At 55.0% G+C, this 25,123-nt stretch overlaps 1 protein-coding gene across 9 annotated transcripts in view; it reads left to right on the forward strand.

Annotated features, from left to right (window-relative positions):
• Positions 1-25,123, forward strand: part of SLC20A2 (solute carrier family 20 member 2) — a 104,055-nt gene that overhangs the window by 59,756 nt on the left and 19,176 nt on the right. For 8 of the 9 annotated variants that reach the window (XM_062212914.1, XM_062212911.1, XM_062212909.1 and 5 more), the window contains 5 exons: positions 3,855-4,384; positions 9,471-9,611; positions 11,290-11,375; positions 15,789-15,885; positions 23,812-23,928. In XM_062212914.1, the coding sequence (XP_062068898.1) occupies positions 4,096-4,384; positions 9,471-9,611; positions 11,290-11,375; positions 15,789-15,885; positions 23,812-23,928 (730 nt within the window). In that variant the 5' untranslated portion in view covers positions 3,855-4,095. Of the gene's footprint in view, positions 1-1,735; positions 1,839-3,854; positions 4,385-9,470; positions 9,612-11,289; positions 11,376-15,788; positions 15,886-23,811; positions 23,929-25,123 lie in introns of all 9 variants that reach the window. The other variant, XM_062212915.1, reaches the window with a different exon arrangement.

Below are 25,123 nucleotides of genomic sequence, written 5' to 3' on the forward strand. Positions count from 1 at the left end.
CCAATTGGAGGGTGCACCAGCAGATGGAAGACTCACTCACTCACTCTCTCTCTCTCTGCCTCTCCCTCTCCCTCTCCCTCTCTGCCTCTCCTCTCTGTGTAACTCTGTCTTTCAGATAAATAATAAATAAATCTTTAAAAAAAGAGAAAGAGAAGTTTGGCACTGGTATTGAGTTGCAACAGTGTAAGCCACTGCCTGCAGTGCCAGCACATCCTATCAGAGCACTGGTTCGAGTCCCGGCTGCTCCACTTCCGATCCAGCTCCCTGCTAATGGCCTGGGAAAGCAGCAGAGGATGGCCCAGGTACTTGTGTTCCTGTCACCCACGTGGGAGACCTGAGTGGAGTTCCAGGCTCCTGGCTTCAACCTGGCTCATCCCTGGCTGTTAAGGCCATTTGGAGAGTGAACCAGCAAATGGAAGATCGATCTCTTTCTGTCACTCTGTCTTTTGTATGAATGAATGATTTGATTAAATCTTTTTAAAAGTTTATTTTGGTGCAAAAAAATCTTGAAATCCATGTACAGGGACTGGCGCTGTGGAGGTAGGTTAAGCCTCCTCCTGCAGTGCTGGCATCCCATATGGGCGCTGGTTCGAGTCCTGGCTGCTCCTCTTCCAATCCAACTCTCTGCTACGGCCTGGGAAAGCAGTGGAAGATGGGCCAAGTGCTTGGGCCCCTGCACCCACGTGGTCTTCCGGCCATTTGGGGAGTGAACCAGCAAATGGAAGACCTCTCTCTCTCTCTGCCTCTGCCTCTGTCTGTCTATAACTCTGCCTCTCAAGTAAATTAAAAAAAAAAAAAAAATCCAATCCGTGTGTAGTTTTTTATTTCTTTTTTTTTTTTTTTTTAGATTTATTTTATTTATTTGAAAGAGTTACAGAGAGAGGAAGAGACAGAGAGAAAAGTCCTCCGTCCTCTGGTTCACTCCCCAGATGGCCACAACAGCCAGAGCTGCGCCGATCCAAAGCCAGGAGCCAGGAGCTTCTTCCAGGTCTCCCACGTGGGTGCAGGGGCCCAAGGACTTGGGCCATCTTCTACTGCTTTCCCAGGCCACAGCAGAGAGCTGGGTTGGAAGTGAAGCAGCTGGGACTAGAACAGGCACCCATATGGGATGCCAGCGCTTCAGTCCAGGGCTTTAACCCGCTGCACCACAGTGCCAGCCCCCCTTTTTTTAATGCAATTTTTTCATAATACTTGTTTTCCATGACCTTTTCTTTGCAAGATTCCTCTATGCAAGGATTTAAAAAACTTTTGCACCAAAATAAACTTTGCATCCCATTTTCCATGAACGTTTTGAAGCACCATCCTGCAGTTTGGGAGGAAATGTGCAGTCCATAGCATTTCTACTCCAAATCTGCCTCTGTTGTAATGTCAGGGTGTCTTCCTGTGATTTTTGTATGTGCCTTTTTTAAAGATTTATTTATGTATTTGAAAGTCAGAGCTAGAGAGAGTTCTTCCATCTGCTGGTTCACTCCCCAAATGGCCATAACAGCCAGAGCTGGGCCAATCTGAAGCCAAGAGCCAGGAACAGCATCCTGGTCTCCCACGTGGATGGCAGGGGTGCAAGCACCCAGGCCACAGCAGAAAGCTGGGTCAAAGTGGAGCAGCTGGGACTCGAACTAGCACCCATATGGGATGCCGGCACTGTAGGTGGCGGCTTTGCCCACTATGCCACAGCGCTGAACTCTGTATGTGCATTTCTAACATTGACTTTTGTGTCCTGCTTTGTTCCCCCTAGGTAACCTTACTATTGGTTGACTAAAACATTGTACATGGGTAGTGAGCCTACTCTGTTCAGTTCAATTCAAGAAGCGTTTCGGAAGAAACACAGGGGCTGGCAGGTCTGTATCCTGACACCGTGCAGAGAGCTCTGGGTCCACAGTTGTGGAGCTCTTGGTGGGATCTGTGGCCTCTCTCCCCATCTCAGCAAGAGGAGTCAGGAAGACCTGTCCAGTTATGGAATAGCTTGCTTCTTCATTGATGCAGCAAACCTGTAAAGGCTTCCACCTGCCACGCGCTGTTCTGTGTGCTGCTGGAGGTCCCTCTGCCCTCGTAAGAGAACGCAGGCCGGACCAGAGTGAATGAATGGATGCGGGGGCTGATAGGGTGATAGGTGACGATGGCCCGGGGGAGGGGCCGCTCCTCGACAGGGTCAGTGACATTTGAGGCCTGAGTGGTGCAGCTGTCAAGGGAAAGGTTTTCCCTGGCAGAGGGAGTCTCGACCACAGAAGCCCCAAGACTAGAGTGTGCTTGGTGTTTTCAAGGAATAGCAAGGAGCCAGTGCGACAGGAGGCATGCAGGGTGAGGGCAGGGTGGGCAGGGGAGAGGACGTGGAGGGTCTTCCTGGTCGAGCCGGGGTAGGGGTGAGGGCAGGGGTGGGCAGGGGAGAGGATGTGGAGGGTCTCCCTGGTCGTGCCGGGGTAGGGGTGAGGGCAGGGTGGGCGGGGGAGAGGACGTGGAGGGTCTTCCTGGTCGCGCCGGGGTAGGGGTGAGGGCAGGGTGGGCGGGGGAGAGGACGTGGAGGGTCTTCCTGGTCGCGCCGGGGTAGGGGTGAGGGCAGGGTGGGCGGGGGAGAGGACGTGGAGGGTCTTCCTGGTCGCGCCGGGGTAGGGGTGAGGGCAGGGTGGGCGGGGGAGAGGACGTGGAGGGTCTTCCTGGTCGCGCCGGGGTAGGGGTGAGGGCAGGGTGGGCGGGGGAGAGGATGTGGAGGGTCTCCCTGGTCGCGCCGGGGTAGGGGTGAGGGCAGGGTGGGCAGGGGAGAGGACGTGGATGGTCTCCCTGGTCGCGCCGGGGTAGGGGTGAGGGCAGGGTGGGCGGGGGAGAGGACGTGGAGGGTCTTCCTGGTCGCGCCGGGGTAGGGGTGAGGGCAGGGTGGGCAGGGGAGAGGATGTGGAGGGTCTCCCTGGTTGCGCCAGGGTAGGGGTGAGGGCAGGGTGGGCAGGGGAGAGGATGTAGAGGGTCTTCCTGGTCGCGCCAGGGTAGAGGTGAGGGCAGGGGTGGATGGGGGAGAGGACGTGGAGGGTCTCCCTGGTCGCGCTGGGGTAGGGGTGAGGGCAGGGTGGGTGGGGGAGAGGACGTGGAGGGTCTCCCTGGTCGCGCTGGGGTAGGGGTGAGGGCAGGGTGGGCGGGGGAGAGGACGTGGAGGGTCTCCCTGTTGGTGCCAGGGTAGGGGTGAGGTGGAGGGGGCAGCGTTCCCCAAGCAAGCTGGGTACCAGGGAGCAGCACTGAGGGTCTGACTTGGGCTTTGCTCCTTCTCCCTCTCCCCGCTCCGCTCCCCGCCGAGGCCCTCCGGTTCCCACCTTTGCCACCCTCGGTGAGTGACAGAGAAGTGTCCCAGAGGCTGGAACCTTCCCCCAGACAGCACATGTGCGATGTGCTCACTCCCCGTGTGTGAGCGTGGAGCCACAGAACCGGCAGCCGAGGAGCGGCCCACCAAGGACTTCCCTGTTCTTTCAGCTCGTTTGAGGCGGCTGCTCCTCTCTGAAAAGAATGACCAAATAGGTTTTTGGAATTGCATGAAAAAAAAACTACACTATCCGCTGGCCGTTGCTAACCTAGTTTGAGTTACTACCCAGGGTCTGTTAACATTCAGCCTGCTTCAACTTCTGACAGCATAGAAGGCAGATTTGGGGGGGGGGGGGTGTTATGGTGGTAATGGTCTTCCGAGGCATGGCAGGGGATTGGGTTTGGGGGGGGGGATAACCTAATTATAATCTTCCTTGAATTGCTTTAGGGTTAGATCTGTCACATGCTGAAGTTAGATCCCATTAGCAGGCTTAAAACATTCGTTTCTGAAAGAACAAACTGTTACAGGTTGCTGGGGCTAATTGATGTCTTTTGTTTCCTTTCTGTCGCAGGAGGAGACATCCCAGCTCTCCCAGATCGGGAGGGAAAATATGGAATGCATTTTCCCGCTGACTGAACACAACCCAATGAGCTGGACTGACAGCCGCCTGAAAACCAGCAGTTAGCAGTTTGTTTGGGCTCCGACGTGGCCCAGCACGTTCCAGAGCACACGCGCTGTTTACGGGAACTCTCGGCCTTTGTCACCTGGAGCTTTGTTTAAAGTAACTCCTGCAAGAGAGAAAGTGTGGCAGCATGGCCATGGAGGAGTACCTGTGGATGCTGATCTTGGGTTTTATCATAGCTTTCATCCTGGCGTTCTCCGTTGGGGCGAATGACGTTGCCAATTCGTTCGGCACAGCCGTGGGATCCGGCGTGGTGACCTTGAGGCAGGCATGCATCTTGGCTTCGATCTTCGAAACCACCGGCTCCATGTTGTTGGGAGCCAAAGTGGGCGAGACCATCCGCAAAGGCATCATTGATGTGAACCTGTACAACGAGACCGTAGAGACGCTTATGGCCGGAGAAGTCAGCGCCATGGTTGGTGAGTAGCCGCCTCCTGGGCTCCCCGCGGGAGGCGTGTCCTGCCCCGGCCTTCCTCCACGACCTTTGCCTTATCCATCAGTGTGACCTCTGCTTTCCTGTTCATCAAGAGTGAGTTTGATGTTTCAGACTCACCGTCTTATATAGTTGCGTTCTGATTTTTATTTGATTAAAAAAACAGTGTTCAAAGCCGGCGCCATGGCTCAATAGGCTAATCCTCCGCCTTGTGGTGCCGGCACACCGGGTTCTAGTCCCGGTCGGGGCACCGATCCTGTCCCGGTTGCCCCTCTTCCAGGCCAGCTCTCTGCTGTGGCCAGGGAGTGCAGTGGAGGATGGCCCAAGTGCTTGGGCCCTGCACCCCATGGGAGACCAGGAGAAGCGCCTGGCTCCTGCCATCAGATCAGCGCGGTGTGCCGGCCGCAGCGCGCCTACCGCGGCGGCCATTGGAGGGTGAACCAACGGCAAAAAGGAAGACCTTTCTCTCTGTCTCTCTCTCTCTCACTATCCACTCTGCCTGTCAAAAAATAAAAAAAATTAAAACAAAACAGTGTTCAAAAACCAAGCAAACGTTTTATTTTCCCAGGTTGTTCACAGACCCACCTACCAAGATGGATTTTGGCTAAGTGAACACTTTTCATAAAGTACAAAAAAAAAAAAGGGGGGGGGGTTGTTGGATAGCCCGCAGTTGCTTTAGACTTCTTTCAAAGTTACTCAGGAAATAATCTGTCTTAAGTGATTGCGCTCTAAAGGCTTACGTGTGAATTGCCTTGAAGGTTGATTTCTATTTTTTTCCAGGATTTCTCTGAATTAGGATGCAATGTTTTGAAAATTTGAGGTCAGAAAACAATATTTACTAATTTAATTTGCATTCTCGGTGTAAGTTGTACCGCTGTTACCAAATGAGACTTAATTAGATGCTTGTGTTTCAAGAAATTCTGGCCTTCTGCATCTTCTGTAATCCCTTCATTGGCTTTTGCTTTGATTTTTTTTCTTTTTAATCCCTGCCTCTGGGAGCTCCACTTGGTGTGTTTGTTTTATTTCCAGCCAAAAGGTAGTCTGTTGGTCACCTGTCTGTCTGGCCTGTGATTGGTAGTTGCAAGTTGTCTACGTACCGAGGTGAGTGAACCGTGCTGATAAGCCGATTGGTCAGCCAGGCTGATGTCTCCCTCGCCAAGGGGACCAAGAGGACCACAGACTGAAGCTCAGTGGAGGTGTTTCCTTTCCTGCCCTGGAGAGAGCCGGAGAGAAAATTCCAGGCGGGGGGAGATAGTGGTAGAAGGGGCACCTCTGTGGCATTCCGGGTTAAGCCACCGCCTGCAGTGACAGCATCCCATATGGGCACTGGTTCGAGTCCCAGATGCTCCTCTTCCGATCCAGCTCTCTGCTGTTGCACCTAAGAAAGCAGCAGAAGATGGCCCAAGTCCTTGGGCACCCTGCACCCACATGGGAGACCCGGAAGAAGCTCCTGGCTCCTGGCTTTAGCCTGGCCCAGTCCTGGCCATTGCAGCCATGTGGGGAGTGAACCAGCAGATGGAAGCTATCTCCATCTGCTTTCTGTCTCCCTCTCTCTCTCTAATTCTTTCAAATAAATGAATCTTAAACAAACAGAAATTCCAGGCAGGAAGTCGTGAGTGCAGCTGACGTCATGTCCATCCGGGCAACCTTGTCAGCTCTCAGCAGGCTCCTCCCTTTGTAGGCAGAGTCCTGCACTACAGGTTAGATGCCTGTGTCCCAGGTACGCTGCTGTGTGCCACAGGTCTCTGGTTGATTAGGCTGGCAGTGTCGAGACCGTGGGGCCCCTGGCGTTCTTGGGCAGCACATGAGTTTGAGGAGTTGAGAAGCAGGCCAGCGTCCGCACGGGCTGCGTGCTCCCACACGTGGCCGGCTGGTGATGCGTGCAGGGTGCTCCTGTTACCTGGCCGCGTGAAGATGTCGGGGGGGTGGGGGTAGTCTCGATCCCAGCAGCTGTTGTGATCGCTGAGCGTTTCCTGACCTCTTCGGAGGACGTATTTCTCAGCACGGTCGGCAGCACTGAAATCGCCCTTAGAAGAAAGCTTCGTTTGTCACGCTCACCCTCGATGGTCGTGGCGGACACCTGCGATTCCAGCTGAGATTCACATTGTTCCAGTAAAGATGGTGTGGGCAAGGTGTGTGCGGGAATTTCAGGGAAATTGAGGGGAATGCTGGCAGAGGGCCAGCCTTGACCGAAGTCCTCTCCGTTGGGGTGGGAGGTGGCTGTACTCCCCAGAGTGATGGCGCAGAGACAAGAACGCTTTGGGGTTAGAGTTCACAGGCGCTGCTGAGGTCCGGCGAGGACAGCCAACGGCTCATCTGCTTTCCCAGTCCCGGCCCCTGCGTGCCGGCTCTCTCCGAGAGACACAAAGACGCTGACCCCGGCTGGGGTTGGGGTTTAACCAAAGCAGTTTGGGGTTTTGCTCGAATAACCGTGGTGTTGTTTGCTTTGGTTTCTTTATGGCGGGTGGCTAGGTGATTCCCAAAGCCCACCTTGTCCAGGATTTGTGTGCACTTCCCAGGTGTCCTTGAGAAGGGGAGCTGTGCAGGTTGAGGATGGCGGTGTCACAATGATTGGCCCAAACCAGCATACCCTCTGCTCACACACCCGACTCCTCCTGGTCTTTCTCTCGAAATCCAGCCTCCGAGCTCTCCTGCCCCTTTTCTCTCCCCGCCCTTCTATCCCGTTCTGTCCTCTCCTTGCTCTTCTTCCTCCAGAAACCGCTCCCCGAGCCTGTGGGCCTCTGTGCCTCGCGATGCTGAGAGGTCAGATTGCCATTGGGTTGGGTGGGAGACTGACCGTCCCCTGAACTGCCGCTCCGGCTCAGCTTCTGAGACGCACGCCTGGCCCGAGGCCAACAGGCGGTCCGCTCCGTGTGGAAGCAGAGCTCCCCCGAGAATTCACAGCCCGCACCAGCACACACCAGCACAAACAGGCCGACTGCTTGAGCCACTGTGCAGGGCACACAGCCCTCCGAAGCACCCTCCGGCCCCGCGCATCCTCTTTCCGCACCTGCCTCTACCTCTCCGTCCCTGCTGCACTTGGCCCTGCCCGTGTCCACACTTCCCTAGCTTAAGTCTCGCACCCTCATCCCACACCTCATCCCTTTCTTCCTTCGGGTGCGATGATCTGCATAATCTTTTTATTGTTGCTACAATTTTTACTTATTTGAGAGGCGGAGTTAGAGACAGAGAGAGAGAAAAACAAAGAAGTCTTCCATCTGCTGATTCACTCCCAAAGTGGCCGCAATGGCCGGAGCTGGACCAATCCGAACTCAGGATCTCCCATGTGGGTGGCTGGGAAAGCTCCACTGCTTTCCCAGGCCATAGCAGAGAGCTGGATCAGAAGTGGAGCAGCCGGGTGCCCATGTGGGATGCCGGTGCCGCTGGCAGAGGCTTAACCACAGCACCGGCCCCAGGGTGCTATGATCTTACATGAAAATACCTCCTCCCTCGCTGTTCTTTGACAGTAATTCAACGCAGAGGTTAAAGAGACACCCACTGTAGGTCTCTGCCCCTCTCCCAGCGGCTGCTTCCCTCCCGCTGCGTCTCTGTCTCCCTCCTCGCTCTCGCAGGCGGTCCCCACGCCCCAGCCTGTCCTCACAGACTCCCCTGCTGCAGGACGCGTCCTCTTAAGTCAGCCACACAGCGCATGGAGGCTTTGAGGACGGAAGCTCTTGCTAGCGTGGGTTCAGCTGGGCGAGTTTGTCCCACTCCCTTCCATCCCCAGCTATTTTAATGTTTGTAAGAATATAAATCACAGAGTGTGGCTGTTCAAGTGGCGGCTCGGGGCTCTATTTTTAAAACAGCCATTCCCCTGGGGCCAGCCAGGGCTCAGATGCCGAGCTGAAGGAATTCTCCCCGGGGACTCCTCGGTGCTACCGTGGAACCTGTTCCCTGGCTGGCAGCGCAGGACTGGCAACACTTCTCCACTTCTCCTCCCGGAATGCTTTGCGGCCAGACCCAGGTCACAGCTGGCCTCAAAGGTCAGCACGCCCACCCCTCGCCCATGCAGCTGTCCCCATGGCCTCACGCACTGGGACCCTCACCACCAACAGTGATCCTTCCCCAACTCAGAAATCTTTGAAGGAAGTGGGGGCCGGCTTGAGTTTGCGTCCGCTACCAAGCAACCAGGCTTCCAGAATTAACGTCTGGGATTAATCAATGCTCCCAGCTTATCATCCAGGCTCATTATTCCCCTGCAGTTCCGGGTGAGCCTTTCAACAACTCTCTCTGCAAGTGAGCCCTCCCAGCTGCCGCTTTTCCCACTCCCTGTACGAGTCCCCAAAGTGACCTGGAGCTGGGAGAAAGCCTAAGCCCAGCGGTGGAATTGAGGCGAAGGGACGCAAAGCTGGAACCGAGGGTGCCGCCCAGCAGGCAGAATGGAGCCTGCACGCAGAGGGCAGGGGCTGGAGCCACAGGGCCAGCCGGGGTTGTCATCACAGTTACTTCTCGGACAAGAGAAGAAAATCAGGGAGCGGTGTGGTGTTGAACCCTGGCACACAGGCTGCAAGATGCAAGACCTCCTTCCAGGATACCGCCTTCCTCCACTCCCTGTGATCATTGGAGCCTCCCCTCTCCTGCCTCATTTTGGCCAAACCTCACGACAGAGATTGATTGATTTGAAAAGCAGAGTTACAGAGAGAGAGAGATCTTCCATCCACTGGTTCACACCCCAAATGGTCACAATGGCTGGGACTAGGACTGGTGCAGGCTGAAGCCAAGAGCCTGGAACTCCACCCGGGTCTCTCATGTGGGTGCAGGGGCCCAAGCACTTGGGCCATCTTCCACTGCTGTCTCAGGCCAAAGCAGGGAGCTGGATGGGAAGTGGAGCAGCTGGGACTCGACCTGGTGCTTGTGTGAGATGCCAGTGTTGCAGGTGGCAGCTTCAGCTGCTGTGCCACAATGCCGGGCCCCTAATTTTGTGATTTTTTTTTTTTTCGGTCCAGACCTCAATGCGCAGAAAAGCAAATCCCCAGGCAATGCTGGAGCGGAGAGCAGCCCCTGGCTGCATCCCCGGGGCCCGTGTGAGGCTCTGACTCCGGTGTAACTCTCACCGCTCTTCCCGTGCGCAGGTTCGGCGGTGTGGCAGCTGATTGCGTCATTCCTGAGACTGCCCATCTCTGGCACCCACTGCATTGTGGGCGCCACCATAGGATTCTCGCTCGTCGCCATCGGCACGAAAGGCGTGCAGTGGATGGAGCTCGTCAAGATTGGTAATTGCCATTTTCTTTTACCTGTGAGGAGGAAAGTTTACGAGCTTTAGAGTAAGTTGTATCCAAAGTGACTTTTTCATCGGGTTTCCCCCCCTTCAAATGCTAAGCTTTATTTATTTATTTTAATAAGTACATGATCCTGAGTTATAAGCCAGCATACCATATACTAGACTCAACATATTTTTTTTTAAGATTTGTTTATTTATTTGAAATGTAGAGTTATGGAGAAGTCGGGGGGCAGGTATCTTCCATCTGCTGGCTCACTCCCCAATTGGCCACAATGGCCGGAGCTGAGCTGATCTGAAGGCAGGATCCAGGAGCTTCTTCCAGGTCTCTCATGTGGGTGCAGGGGCTCAAGGACTTGGGCCATCTTCTGCTGCTTTCCCAGGCCATACCAGAGAGCTGGATCAGAAGTGAAGCAGCCGGGTCTCGAATTGGCGCCCATGTGGGATGCTGGCACTGCAGGCGGTGGCTTTATCCACTACACCACAGCACTGGCCCCAGACCCAACTTTTTTTTAAAAAATTTTATTTATTTATTTATTTATTTGAAAGACAGAGATACAGAGAGAAAGGGAGAGAGAGAGATAGAGAGATCTTCCACTCTCTGATTCACTCCCTAAATGGCCATAATAGCTGGGACTGGGACTGGTCCAGACCGAAGCCAAGAGCCTGGAACTCCTTCTGGGTCTCCCACATGGGTGCAGGGGCCCAAGGAGTTGGGCCATCTTCTACTGCTTTCCTGGGCCCTTAGCAGGGAGCTGGATCGGAAGTGGAACAGCCGGGACTTGAACTGGCGTACACATAGAATGCCGGCACTGCAGACAGCTTAACCTTCTACACCGCAGTTTTGGCCCCTTCGGACGTTAAGCTTTAGAAGAGCTGGTATGGGAAATGCATTTTCCCTTTGAAGTTCTGTTAGTGGAGATTGTGAGCTGTTATGTGCGGGCGTCTTTAAACTCTGCTCTCGTCAGCTTTGAAAACCAGAATCTGTTTGTACTTCCCAGGCATGAGAGCAGTGAGTTGGACTGAACCCAGTCTGGCTGTCATAGAAAGACTGGGCCCAGAAAGGTCTCAGAGCTCACGGTCGGGGAGGAAGCTTCAAAGGGAGCCAGCGGCATGTCCACACCTCACTATGCTCCTGAGGTCCCATCTGCCCCTAGAGGCAGGGAGGCCCCGGGAAAGTGGCCAGGTCCCAGGCCTCTGGAGGAGTGGTCCTCAGCTCCAGCTGCACTTCCGAATCACCTGGGCACACAATGGAAAAATGCCAGTGTCCCGACCTCCCTCCAAACCCTTCAGTAGCCCAGAACCCTGGGGGTGGTGTTAAGAGTTCAGCTCCCCAGGGGCCCCAGTGCGCCCCCAGAGTAAGGAACACCGAGGCCAAAGGGAGAGGCAGGAGTGAGAGCACCAGGCAGGCCTTAGAGGTGACCTGTGGGACAAGCGCTGTGAGGAGGGCCGGCCCCGGGGCTGTGGGGGATCCGGGGCGCAGCCGAGCGCTTGGCTGCTGCTCCCATCTTGAGTGCAGCCGCACCCGCGTGACGTCAGCCAGGCATTAAGGCCAGTGACTGCGGGCACGTTCATTAGTGTGTGCTGATTGCTGGTTATCCTCGTCTTATGTGAATCTGACCTTGATTACGTAAGGATTTTGACATTCATTAGATTTTTCTTCAATTATTCAGTTGCTTCTTGGTTTATATCTCCACTCTTATCTGGTTTCATGTCTGGCGTGCTGTTCGTACTGATCAGAATTTTCATCCTTAAAAAGGTAAGTGAGGCGATTTTTGTATTATTATTATTATTAAACTTTAAAGCTAATGTAGGTACTACTCAGTAGGAATGAATGGTGGGGGGGTGGGAGGAATAATTGTATTTGTATATCATTGGTTTTTGTTTTTGTTCCTTTTTTTTTTTTTAGAAAGAACCTGTTTTGTTTTTTTAAGATATATTTATTTATTTGAAAGTCAGTTACATAGAGAGAGAAGAGGCAGAGAGAGAGAGAAAGGTCTTCCATCTGCTGGTTCACTCCCCAGTTGTCTGCAGTGGCCAGAGCTGTGTCTATCCCAAGTCAGGATCCAGGAGCTTCTTCCGGGTCTCCCATGTGGGTGCAGGGGCCCAAGCCCTTGGGCCATCTTCTGCTGCTTTCCCAGGCCATAGCAGAGAGCTGGATCAGAAGTGGAGCAGCTGAGACTCGAACCGGTGCCCATATGGGATGCCGGCACTGCAGGCGGTAGCTTTACCCCTCTGCCACAGCACCGACCCCTTATTTGTGCATTGTTAAAGCAACAGCACCCTGGAGTGAGTTAGTAGCCAGAAAGAGCCAAGGTTACTCAGCCAGGGACTACTCCAGAAAACAGTTACAAACAGTGTTGCTCAGCTCCAAGATTTCTTATTTTTTTTCTTTAAGATTTATTTATTTATTTATTTATTTATTTATTTATTTGAAAGAGTTTCAAAGAGAGGGGGTAGAGACAGAAAGAGAGCGAGATCTCCCATCTGCTGGTTCACTCTCCAAGTGGCTGCAGTGACCAGGGCAGAACCAGGTGAAGCCAGGAGCCAGGAGCTTCTTCCGGGTCTCCCACGTGGGTGGCAGGGTTGGCTCCAGGATGTAGTTCACCCATCAGCCTTCCCAGGAATGGTGCTGGCTTCGGGAAGGAAAGGTCGCTGTATTCTGAAAGTTAAACGGGGTGGAAGGAGCTGGTGTGCAGACTTTGGAACAACTCATTCTAACATCGTCTGAAGAAGGCAAGCTTGACACACTGGCTACTTTGAGGAGAGGATAAGAAGGAATAGGCTGCTGGGCATGTTCACCTAAAACGTAAAACAAGACGGCACGCAGCGAGACGAGCACATTTGCCTCTCAGGGGCCCGTGGCAGCGCTTTATACGCCATGACACCTGCTTTAGACTGTCACACCACACAGCAGTGCCTGCACCGGGGTTTGCTCTTCGTAGTTCCAGTTACCCAGTCAGCCACGGTCTGAACATACTGAGTGGAAAATCCCTGAAGTTCAATGGCACAGCGTCCTGAGTAGCAGGGTGCAGTCACCCCGTCCCGCTCGGACTCGGGCACCAGCCCTGCCCAGGACACAAAGCCTCCCACTGACTCAGTGCTTCCACGCCGTGTGTGCCATGCACCTGCAAGCACTCAGGCAGCCAGCCCGGTTCTCAGGGTACGGTGTGCCAGTGCTTGTGTCCAGATAAGCCCTGCGTAAGAGCCGCGTGCTGTGTCACAGTCACTCGCCTCGCTGGGGGATCTCCACCCCGTGAGGCTTGTCCCGTCGCGCCATCACAGGGGGAAGGGTGAGTGCAGTGCACAGAGTTCACGTGGCTTCCAGTCCAGTGCGTTGCAAGAACTGGTCCGTAGCATTATTGCTGTGGTTAAGCCTTCGCTGCGCCTGACTTCTAAATTAAACTCTACCACTGGGATGTGTGTACGGCTAGGGAAAAGCAGGCAAGGGCATATCTCAGACCTCAGCATGTTTGTGCAGAGTGGAATCAAAAGGTAGGGAGCCTGTTTCCAAGCAGGTCATCTGGAAGTCCACGCGGAGCTGTGTTCGTGACACGCACTGCCCAGGGTCTCTGGAGACCTTTCGAGAGGCATGGGGTTCAAAACGCGTTGCACTGAAACAGGCTTCGTCTTTTACTTCGGTTTTCCACAGACATTTCCAAGGACCCTGGCATCTTGGGGTGGGGACTCTCTGAGGTTTGAGGCAGCCAGGGGGGTCCTTGGGACGCATGCCCCAGGGAGGAGGGGACCGGCTCCGGCGTTCACTTGCCCGCACTTCGGGGACACACGTGGACAGGCGGCTCCTCGGCCTTAGCCCTGCCCCGTGCCCCACCGAAGGCATGTTCCCTTGGAGAAGCGCAAGCATGCCTCCGCCGAGTGCCGCCACCCCCTTCCCCTGGGCGCCAGCCACGCTGATATCTGCTTACATCTTGGAAGGTGCCACCCCGTCTCGCCTGCCAGCCTCTTCATTTCCTCGATGTGGAATCCGTCCTCGCTGGCACACACACGCCTCCCCAGTCTTCAGGTGTGGCTCCCTGGGCCACCTCCTGGTCCCCTGTCCCCAGCGCTTCCTCCTCATCGTTGATGGCACCTTGTGGGCGTCTGTTTCTCCACTCTGCTGCTCTGTGACCACCTCGGTCACTTGCGTAGTCCAGTGGCCAGCACTGAGCTGGGCACTGGAAAAGACACTCATTAAATGTTTCAGAGAGAATAATGGATGCTGGCCTGGGCGGCAGATGATGGATGCCTGGGAGGGAGGAGAGGGAGAGGAGGCAGCAGAAGGAGAAAGGAGACAGGGCTCCATCAGATGTTTGCTGTTTGAGGGTTTTTTTTTTTTCTTTAATTAATTTATTTATTTGAAAGAGTTACAAAGAGGCAGAGGCAGAGAGAGAGGTCTTCCATCCGCTGGTTCACTCTCCAAATGGCCACAATGGCTGGAGCTGAGCCAATCTGAAGCCAGGAGCCAGGAGCTTCTTGCAGGTCTCGCATGCGGGTGCAGGGGCCTAAGCACTTGGGCCATCTTCTGCTTTCCCAGGTCCTAGCAGAGAGCTGGATAGGAAGTGGAACAGCCAGGAATTGAACCAGTGTCCATATCGGATGCCAGCACTGCAGGCAATGGCTTTACCTGCTACACCACAGCACCAGCCCCTGTTTGAGTTTGAGAATCTCTATTCTTAAAAGACGTAAGGTGATTTTATTACAGGCACAGACTCAGGACTGTGTACCTTCAGATGTTTACCTAAGTCTTTTGTTAGCAGTTCTTGCCCCCAAGAAAGTGATGTCTTGGAACCGGTGTCTGGCCTTCCAGCTGGGCCCTTCCCACGTGATGCATCACGGGTCAGGCTGCTGGCCATGTCCCTCCAAGCCATGCTGAGCCCGAGATTCTCTGCCCTGGCCCTCCCCGGCCTGGTCTGGCTGTGGCGCTCTCACGCGTGCAGCTGGGCCCCTGCTGCCCCTGCTCTCGTTGCCCCTGATCTTCCGCTGCCATTCGGCCCAGGCCTCGTGACCAGGGCTGCTCAGGATGCCCCAGAATGCGTTCTCCGTGAGCCGTGCTGTCTGTGTACCTGTTTGCACTTGAGATGGATCTGTGAGACGGACTCTGCTGACTCAGCCAAGCTTCTGTTGCCCACGTCAACTCTAAGAGCTAATTTTCCTCGTAATTGTGGTAGGCAGCATGCCCATACAAACGTGTGAGGCTGGCTGGCACAGTTAGAAAATCTTGAGTTGTTTGAATACCATCTATGTGCTAGCATGGTGTGTAAGAGTTTCTAGCCCGTGTTTTTGCTTCCAATGCCTCCGTAGATTTGCTGAAAGCTCCAAGAGTCCCAGTAGTTTCCCAGACGTTATTTAACCTAACACATGTGTGGCACCATTCTCGTTAAAGCATTTGGTTTAGGGAATGCCGTAGAAGAAGCCTGTTTGCAGATAAATAACATCGTACCAGACAAAGAGCCCACCACTCCTGAACTTTTCATGGTTGAGGATTTGGACACTCCTAGTACCTGGAAATGCATTTGCTTTACGCATTTCAGTACAGTTAAAATGTCTGTGTAATAAGGGTGATGTAGAGAATCCTCAGAGGTTTGAGTCTCAACATTTTTATTTATTTATTTAAAGATTTATTTATTTGCAAATCAGAGTTAGAGAGGGAGAGGGAGAGACAGAGAGGCAGATCTTCCATCTGCTGGTTCAATCTCCAGATGGCTGCAACGGCTGGGGCTGGACCAGGCAGGAGCCAGGAGCCAGGGTCCTCATCTGGGTCTCCCACATGGGTGCAGGGGCCCAAGCACTGGGGCCATCTTCTGCTGCTTTCCCATGTGCATTGGCAGGGAGCTGGATAGGAAGTGGAGCAGCTGGGACTCGAACCTGCACCCCTATGGGATGCCAGCCCTGCAGGCAGCACTTTACCCACTATGCCAGAGCATTGGCCCTTAACGTAGTTGTTGAATGTGGACTTCCAGGGCCAAAGTTGAATCTCGCTAGAGGGCTTCGACCCCCTGAGCTGACCCACCCTGGCGATTCTTCCTGTTCGAACTCTGACGTCAGCTCATGGAGCCTGGCCCTGGCCCCTGGGTGCAGGGGGTGGGCCACACCCGTGCTGGAGACAACCTCTTGTGGCCGCGTGCTGTGTTGCATGAGTCCTGACCTGCCGCTCTGTCCCCTTGTTACACAGGAGGACCCCGTTCCCAACGGCCTCCGGGCGCTTCCCGTGTTCTATGCTGCGACCATAGCAATAAATGTGTTTTCCATCATGTACACAGGAGCACCAGGTAAGGCTCCCTCGGGAGCAGAGCTCGCACGTCCGCAGTAGCGACTCGTTCGGCATCGCTGGCCAGCAGCAGGAAAGCGTTTCCTGTGGTCGTAGCAGAGAGTAGTGAATGCATTTACCCGTGCTAAATGACCAAGAGATGCCGGGAGGTGCAACGGGCATCAGAACTTTGGTTTCAAACGAAAGTCAGATCCCCATTCTGCCGCCTACCCAGCTGTGTTGCTTTAGAAGCTTAACGCAGCCTCTCTGATCTCAGAATGTGAGCTGATAGCACACACAGGCGGGCTCTGCTGGGCCCGGAGAGAGGCATGGATGGCAGGGAGGGTGCAGCAGCCAGGTCTGCCCCTCCCCTCTCCCCTGCCTCCCCCAAGCCTCCACCCTGCCCCCTGGTGAAGGGGTAGGGGGTCAGCGTCCAGAGCCCCTACTGGTCCTCAGAGCAGCCTGCGTGCTGGCTTCCCACTGTGGCTAAAAGCAAGGGGGCTCTGTTTTTAGCAGAGACTCCCAGATCCCATTCTGGTTGCTTTGGCTTTTTTTTTTTTTTTTTTTTTAACTAAGCGTCTAGAGTTGCTTTGGTGGCGAGGGGGTATCAGCTAAAAATGAATTTTTTTCTCTTACATTCTGGCAAAACAAAAGCATGTATAGTATTCCTTTTTCTTTTTCTTTTTTTAAAAATTAGTTACTTATTTGAAAGGCAGAGTTACAGAGAGAGGTCTTCCATCCTCTGGTTCACTCCCCCAATGGCCACAACAGCCATACTGGTCCAAGCCAAAGCCAGGATCCTGGAACTCCATCCGGGTCTCCCATGTGGGTAGCAGAGGCCCAAACACTTGGGCCATCTTCTCCTGCTTTCCCAGGTGCATTAGCAGAGAGCTGGGTCAGACGCAGAGCAGCAGGGACTTGAACAGTGCTCCTGTGTGGGCTGCCCGTGTGAGCTCAGAACCACAAGGCCGGCGCCTCCAGTGTTCTTATATGCATATGTCTCAGAGTGGTGAGCTGGCAACTTTCTCTGAAATACTTGGGTGCCTGTCTCGGCAGGGAGGGCTTCTCTGTGACAGGTGCCTCTGGAACACACCCACCACCACGGACACAGGTGGGGGTCAGCGGGTGTCTGTGTTGTACTTCATCTCATTGATGTCCTTGATGGCCACATCGGACAGAGAAGTCTCCCTTCCTCTGATCAAAAGTTAAATCTCTGCTAAAAGGCGCGTGATAGTAAGGTTGAAAAGGGTCACCTTCCAATATGGGGGCTGTGCGGGGAGGATCCTTGTGGATTTGCTCAGTGTAATCTTACCCAGATTTTATTTGATATACATAATTATATATTGTCTACATCAGCCATGAAAAATCAGTGATACGATCCCCAACCCCACACGGCCTTTAACTTTGGCACCTGCCCTGAGTACTTCTTCTCGGCGTCCCTGGCTTCGAGTGACGTGGGTGGGGGTGCTGGCCTCGTAGTTGCTGTGAGTTACATGGAAGCACAGCCCGAGAGAGGTGGCGTCCCAGCCCCCCAGACAGCTCCTGTGGTCCCTCCGGGTTCCGTAACTCGTGGACTAGGAAGTGTGTTTGTGGCAGGCTTTTTTTTTTTTAACATGTTCTGGAGTCAGGGAGGAGGCAGTGCCTTGCGGTGGAGCTCCCTGCATCCCAGAGCGTGGGAGGGGCCTGGGGCGTGGGGCTGCAGGTGCAGGCAGCACAGAGCCGTGCTGTGGACGGCCCCCTGCAGGCGAGGTCTCATCCCTCACCTAAGCCAGCTCTTGGATCTCAGGTTAGCCGCACACAAAGCAGGGAAGCCCTCAGGACTGCGTACCCCCACCCCACCCCAGGGCCGTGTCGGATGCCCTGAGCTACTGAGGGCTGTGGATGCCCCCCGGTGACAACTAAAGATGCTTTCCTGTCGCTTCTGCCTTTTGCTTTTGCCTGCTCCTTGTTCGTCTTGCTCCCTGGTTTTCTTGAAGGCGGCTGGGTGTGTGGCTTTGTCATCCCCGGCTGGGATTTTCCACCTCTCGTTTTTCTTTTCCTCATCTTTCTGCAGCAGTTTCGTTGCACGTGTGCTAAGAGAATCCTCTCCCTGGGAGAGTAGATAGTTGTCGGGGACATGAAACCGGATACGGATGGGGTACCAAGGATGACACAGACGCTTCCCAGGGTGGCTGAGCTGAGCTTTTCACCAACTCATTCTTCAGGGCCCTGCCTCCCCGGACACCTGGGACACTGGTACTGGGGCTCCGCCCGCAGTGCAGGTGGGAGACTGTGGGATGACGACACGGAGTCCCAGGGTCTTGGTCGTGACATTGCACTGACATGGGAGACCCCGTAGGTCGACCCCACTCACACAGCACCTGGCACAGGGTGTTAACGACAAAGCTTAACAACCTCCACATGTTCATCATCTCTGTTAACTCTCTTGTCAAAGGTCTCCCAGTATTCAAAGATACTGAAAAAAAAGAAGTGTGTGTGGCTTGGAATTAAAAGATAAGCTCATTCTGGTGCCCAGGAAGTGTTGAAACTGCCATACGAGAGGTCTTCACCAAGTGAATAGAATTTTGCAAGCACTGTGCATGGGTTAAAAAAAAACAGTTTTGTGCAACAATTAATTTAGCTTTTCATCCCATTTTTAGAATTTATCTATTTATTTGAGAGGCAGAGAGAGAGAGCGCGATAGTGAGACAGAACTCCCATCTTCTCCTGCAAGGGCTGGGCCAGGCTGATGCTGGGAGCTGGGAACTTAATCCAAGTCTCCCAGGTGGCGGGAGCCCTCACTGCTGTCTCCCAAGATGTGCACTAGCAGGAACCTGGAATGGGGAGTGGAGCCAGCACCTGAACCCAGGCTTCTTAGCCACACGGCTCCAAGCCCCCACCCATGAATCCCATTGCCCCACAAACCTGTGGACGTACCCCCTGCTAGGGAGGCTGCCACGTGAACTGGCCAGCATGGGGTGGGGGGGCTTTCTCTTTAGTTAGGAATATTAGAAACCCTGAACGGGAAGAGCAGCCCGCGTCCTGGCGTGGGCACGGGGGCGGCTGGGAGCGTGCCGTGTCCTCGCACGGCCGGGTCCCATCCTTTGTCATGAAGCACAGGCAGGGACCCTCGCTGGTGAGGCAGCGTCTCCACCGTCAGTCCCCGTTAGCCTCATCCGTTTGGCGTTGTTTCCAGGAAGTCCCGAGTCGTCCCCTCTCTCTGTTTCTCCCCATACATATTTGGGAGACGTTTTTTTGGGGGGTGGAGGGAGACCTGCCTGGAACAGCAGCAAGGAGGCGGTGGTCTTGACCCTGAAGGCCCCCGGTTCGTTCCTCCAGTCAGCCAGAAGAGGCTTCTGCTAACGCTGGTTCCCCGGGGTGTTGCCGGACTACCCAGGAGCTGAGTCCGAGTCCACGGAAGCTTTGCAGGGGCTCTCTTGGCCTCACAGCAGACTTGAGTCACGCAGGATTTACTCGCTGGGGCCTCCGCACCTGCCAGCCTGTGCCACAGGGGGGCGCAGGTGGTCAGTGCAGCACCACTTGGTCCAGTGGCTCCTTTCAGCAGAGCTCTGCCTTTCTGTCGCTGTCCTCTCTCCCCCTTGGGACGTTTTCTTTTCTTTCCTTTTTTTTTTTATTTGACAGGCAGAGTTAGACAGTGAGAGAGAGAGAGAGAGAAAGGTCTTCCTTCTGTTGGTTCACTCCCCAAATGGCCGCTACGGCCAGAGCTACACTGATCTGAAGCCAGGAGCCAGGTGCTTCTCCTGGTCTGCCGTGCGGGTGCAGGGTCCAAGCACCTGGGCCATCCTCCACTGCACTCCCGGGCCACAGCAGAGAGCTGGCCTGGAAGAGGAGCAGCCTGGACTAGAACCTGGCACCCCTATGGGATGCCGGCACTGCACGCGGAGGATTAGCCTAGTGAGCCACGGCTCTGGCCCTGGGACATTTTCAAATAAAGGGCCTTGGTGATGAAAGGAGAAAAGGAAATTCTCCAGCATCACTCTTCCCGAGTTCAGCTCCCAGAGACCCGGACAAACAGCATCTCTAGGCATGGAACGAACCAGAGAGGTGCTGGATGTTGAGTTCCAGTGTCGTGTTTTGCTTTCCACTCTGAATGGCTATGAAGCTGTTTATGTCCTCAGCTCGATTTGCAACAGACATGACTTGCCTCTGGTGAGTCCTTCCTGAACTTCAGAGATGGAGCTCGCACTCCGGAAGTCGTCTTTGTGTTTTCGTCCTTAAAAACGAACTTGCCAGAACCCAGAATAACTCCGGCAGAAAGTGCTTACTTGGGTTGGATCAAGCCGGAAGTTTATTTGTAATGCCAGGGTCTCCAGATGTGCAGGGCCAGGCTTCTGTGGAGTGCTTGGACAGCATGAAGTGCAGGCAGGCAGGGCTTGTCAGCCGCAGAGGGCTCTGGGAGGGACTTCTGACTTCCAGGTGAAGGGGAGCTCCTGGGCCAGTTGCGTCCCAGCTGTGCCAGCAGCAGCACTTGGCAGCTCATCAGTGCAGATTCTTGGGGCGTGCATTGTGACACAGTGGGTTAAGCCATCACCTGCAATGTCGGCATCCCATATGAGCACCGGTTCCAGTCCCAGCTGCTCCACTTCCGATCCAGCTCCCCGCTAATGCACCTGGGAAAGCAGCAGAGAATGACCCAAGTATTCAGGTTCCTGCCACCCGTGTGGGAAACCCAGATGGAGTTCCAGGTTTCTGGCTTCCACCTGGCCCAGCCCTGGCCATTGTGGGCATTGTGGGGAGTGAACCAGCAGATGGAAGGTGTCTGTCTCTGTAATTGCCTTTCAAATAAAGAAAGAAATCTATAAAAGAGAAAAAAGATGGCGGATTCTGTGGCCCAACGCTAGATGCCGTAAATGGGAAATTCTCCAGCCCAGCGGTCTGTGCTCTCCCAGGGAGCTCTCTGGAGATTCTGCTGCACGCTCCCCTCTTTTACCGTCAGCACGGCAGCCTCACTGCAGGGCCTGTGTGTCGGGCGCTCTTAGCAAGTTTGAACAGTGGCCTTTGCTCCCTCCTCTGTCCCTGCAAACAGCCTCACATGTCCCCAGGCCGGGCCCTGGGGCACCACTGCGCTGCTGCTCCTCCTCCTCTCCCCCTCCTCCCCTTCCGCCCTTTTCCGCACTGAAGTTTTGGAGACCATGAAGCTTGGTTCTGTGTGTTTAGTGCAAGGCTGGGGGACCTGTTCCTCTGCCCAGGGCCGCTTGGAGGTTTATAGCATCATTGCCAGCTGACACGTCAGCCTGCTGTGTCGCTTTATTGGATTCTGAGTCCCGCCTGCGGTGGCCATGGGAGGGCCAGACCAGACGCTTTAGCAGGCCTCGTGCAGCCCGTGGGCTGGGCATTCCCCACCCCCTGATTTACCAATGTGCGGAGCCACGCAGCGTGACTGACCGAGCTGTCCCCCCGGGAGCCTGCCACCAGGGCGGCACCTCGTGCTCTTAAGGCCTGCGTCACTGGCACCTGTTCCTGTTCTGTCTTCTCTCACAACCCCCGCCCCCAGTTCTCCTGGACTCCTGTCTGTTCTTCCACCTGACTGTCTTCCCTCCCGGCGGCTCGTGACTGGCGGGTGGCGCAGAGGGCAGCTAAGCCAGGGGACAGAGGCCTGGCCACCGAGCTCAGGTCCTGACTGCCCCTCGCAGCCCTGCCTGGCCTGGTCGGGGGCAGGGGAACGTGGCGATCCCTTCTCCCTCTGTCTTGGGCTTTTCCAGCAGGCAAAGAAAAAACGGGGCCTGTTAATGAAAACGCCCTTGCATCTTAGAGAGTGCACAGCCCAGAGGGGTCGCCTCGCCCCGGGGGCAGCCCTCGCCTGTGTTGCTTCAGCAGAGGAGTGGGGCAGACCTCGGCCGCCTGCTGCTCTGACGCGCTCCCCACTCAGGCTGACGAGAAACACCTGGGGGCAGAACGCAGCGTGAGGACAGAAAGCTGCCGCCTGGGCCCAGGTGGGTCTGAGTGCTTCCCCGCAGCTCTGGGGCAGCCCCGCAGGCACTGAGCCAGGCCATCCTGGGCCTTTTGTTTCTGGTTTGTATCTGCCTGAACTCTGATCTCCCATTTACCGTAGTCGCTGCCTCTTGTGTCGCCTCTTGTCACCCTCAGAGGTTTCACAGCCCCCTAATGTTGCCACCGTGCACAGGTGTGGATGTATACATTGGGTAATAGTGTAACAAGGCCTGCATCATTAAACATTAGTGGAAGAGCAGGCCTTTTAAAGGGTTCACTGCATTAAAAATCTTTGGCCATTTACAAAAGTGGCATCTGTGTTGTGTTTTCTTAAAGTTGCCAGTGAAAGTATGCATTGTAAAAAGCAAAAATTTCACTCGTTTCCCATCTTCCCCTAGAAGCAGCCATCGTCTTTCTAGAACTTTCCCTGTGTGCACATGTGGAAGGGAGTGGTTGTCTTTTTTAAACATAAATGCTCTCCCCCTCCCCAAGCACTGTGGCACAGCGGGTTAAGCCAGCACCTGAGACACCATCATCCCATGTGAGTGCCAATCAGAGGCCCGGCTGCTCCACTTCCCATCCAGCTCCCTTTTACTGTGCCTGGGAAGACAGTGGAAGATGGCCCAAGTGCTTAGGCCACTGTCACCCATGGGAGAGACCTGGATGGAGTTAGTTCTAGGCTCTTGGCTTCAGCCTGGTCCAGCCCTAGCTACTGTGGCCATTTAGGGAGTGAACCAGCAGATGGAAAATCTCTCTCTCTCTCTCTCTCTCTCTCTCTATTGTTCCCTCTCTCTGAAACTCTGCCTTTCAAATAAATATATCTTAAAAAAGGTAAATGGGCCCGGCACTGTGGCTCAACAGGCTAATCCTCCACCTAGCGGCGCCTGCACACCGGGTTCTAGTCCCGGTCGGGGCGCCGGATTCTGTCCCGGTTGCTCCTCTTCCAGTCCAGCTCTCTGCTGTGGCCCGGGAAGGCAGTGGAGGATGGCCCAAGTCCTTGGGCCCTGCACCCCATGGGAGACCAGGAGAAGCACCTGGTTCCTGGCTTCAGATCAGCGCAGTGCGCTGGCCGCAGCGGCCATTGGAGGGTGAACCAATGGCAAAGGAAGACCTTTCTCTCTGTCTCTCTCTCACTGTCCACTCTGCCTGTCAAAAATAAAAAAAAAAAATTTTAAAAATTAAAAAAAAAAAGGTAAATGGACAGGTGCCGCTGCGCTGTGTCCCGTGCAGACCCAGCTCACCTGTGTCTGGGGACCACAGCGGTCCCCCGTTCCCATGACGCGTGTCTCGCTCTGCTGGTCTGCACTGCCGCAGCTGGCGCGGTGGTAGGTGTTCTAGCCTGCCCGTTGCCGTGCGGTCACACAGGAGCAGGAGTGCCCACGCCACGCACCGTGAACGCGTGTGTGGGGCGCGCCTGTTGCAGCCAGCAGGCGGTGCCGACCACGCGGGCAGCACCCTGGATCCGGTACTTGCTAACAGCAGTGCTGCCCAGCGAGCACCACTTGTACACTAACGAAAAACTCTGCTGTGTGGTAATTCTGCCAGCTGACGCTTGGCAGAGTTCTGTGTGAACGCCAGTGTCCTTTCAAGAACCTCTCATTTCTAAGCTGACTTAGCAAGGTTCACCTATGTGGTCAGGGTGCCATGCCCCCTTGTGGCGGGGCTGCCGACTGCTGCTGGGACAGGGAGAAGCTGCTCCCAGGGTGGTGTCTGGCCGTCCCTCAGCACAGAGCAGGGCGGACTCGCAGCTTAGCCAGCCACCTGGACACCCAGATAAGACGTAAGTCAGCGTGCCGTTGTCCCACCCTGGGAAGCCTAGATCCAAAGGATGTGTTCACAAGGCGCCGTGTGTCTTCAGTACACACCCCACATACAGCAGCGTGGCTTTTTGGCTGCGAGTTGTATGAAATGCAGAACCGGGGCAATCTTGGACAGAGCTGGGGGAGGAAAAGGCAGAGGTGGGCGCGCCCTTGGGAGAGCCTGCGTAACCCCGCCGCTGTCCCCTCTGCCTCCCCAGTGCTGGGCCTGGTCCTCCCACTGTGGGCAATCGTCCTCATCTCCTCCGGTGTCGCGCTGCTCTTCGCGCTCTTCGTGTGGCTCTTCGTGTGTCCCTGGATGCGGAGGAAGATCACAGGTAAGGGCTCCTCTGTCACAGAGACGCCCCTGGCCCGAGCCTTCATCTGTGGTGCACAGGTGCCCTCCGCCCTGTGGAGAGCCGCAGTGGCACGTGGCCTGTCTCCCCTGTCCAGCAACCTCGTAAATGCTTTTTCCAAAAAAAAAAAAAAGAGCTGACCGCTCTGTGGCAGTCAGGATAGCGTTGGAGCCAGGTGAGCAGCCAGGTCCGTGTCGCCACTGGCACCTGGGAGGGGCCACGCAGTGGAGTTCACCAGTGAGAGTGGTTCCGGGGAGAGAGACCTGCACTGTGCTCAGAGCTTTCACGGCGACACGTAAAACGGTAGGAGCGCCTGGGAAATTCGGCCCCGGCGGGTTCCGCAGGAAGTCAACCGGACCCTTCCCGGACTGACCCAGAAACTTCACTCCTAGGGATTCACCCGCGAGATGTGGAAGCAGACGTTCACAGAGAGCCTCGCGTGAAAATATTCTAGCGGTAGCCGACAAAAACTGGCAGCAACCCACAACGCAGGTGTCCCTGAGCAGGTGAACGGGCAAGCCGGTGGTGGTTTGTCTGCCGCACCGGCCTCACAGGGAGCTGCGGGGCCAGCCGCGAGAGCACGCAGAGCGCGTGACTCCACGGTCCTGTTCAGATTCCAGGGGATTTTCCAGGAGACGAGAACACACCAGTTACTCTGTAGGGACAGAAATCCCTGGCTGCCTGGGCCAGTTGGGGTCTGGGGGACACAGCACAGGGGTGCAAGGGGACTTTTCAGGAGCACTGGGGATGGGGTGATCAGGACGGGGGTCCTCGCTTGTCACAGATCATCCCCCCATGTGTACATTCAACATGTATGGATTTTATTGGCGTCAGTTTGACCTCATAAAGACACTGCATTAAAAAGGAGAAGGTGGTTTAGAACGTCAGCTGGAGATGTTTTCTGAGCACCAGCTGCAGCTTTGCATTCCCAGCCTGGAAGCTTTTGCAAGGCTCCCCCGACAGAGAAAAGACACGCCCACCTTGGGCTGCAGGAGGTGCCTCTGGTGTGTGAGCTCGTGCATCCGTCTGGATTGGAAAGTCCTTGTTTGTGCTCGTGCATTCCAAGACCCAGTAGAGCACCGATGTCGGTTCTTCTCCGTGTGAATGCAGACCCCAGCAGGCTGTTGTGTAGATTTCGACAAGCTGCTTTAAAAGTTTTCGAGGGAACGGTATACTC

The sequence above is a fragment of the Lepus europaeus genome, chromosome 16 (assembly GCF_033115175.1).
Source record: "Lepus europaeus isolate LE1 chromosome 16, mLepTim1.pri, whole genome shotgun sequence".
Taxonomy (NCBI): domain Eukaryota; kingdom Metazoa; phylum Chordata; class Mammalia; order Lagomorpha; family Leporidae; genus Lepus; species Lepus europaeus.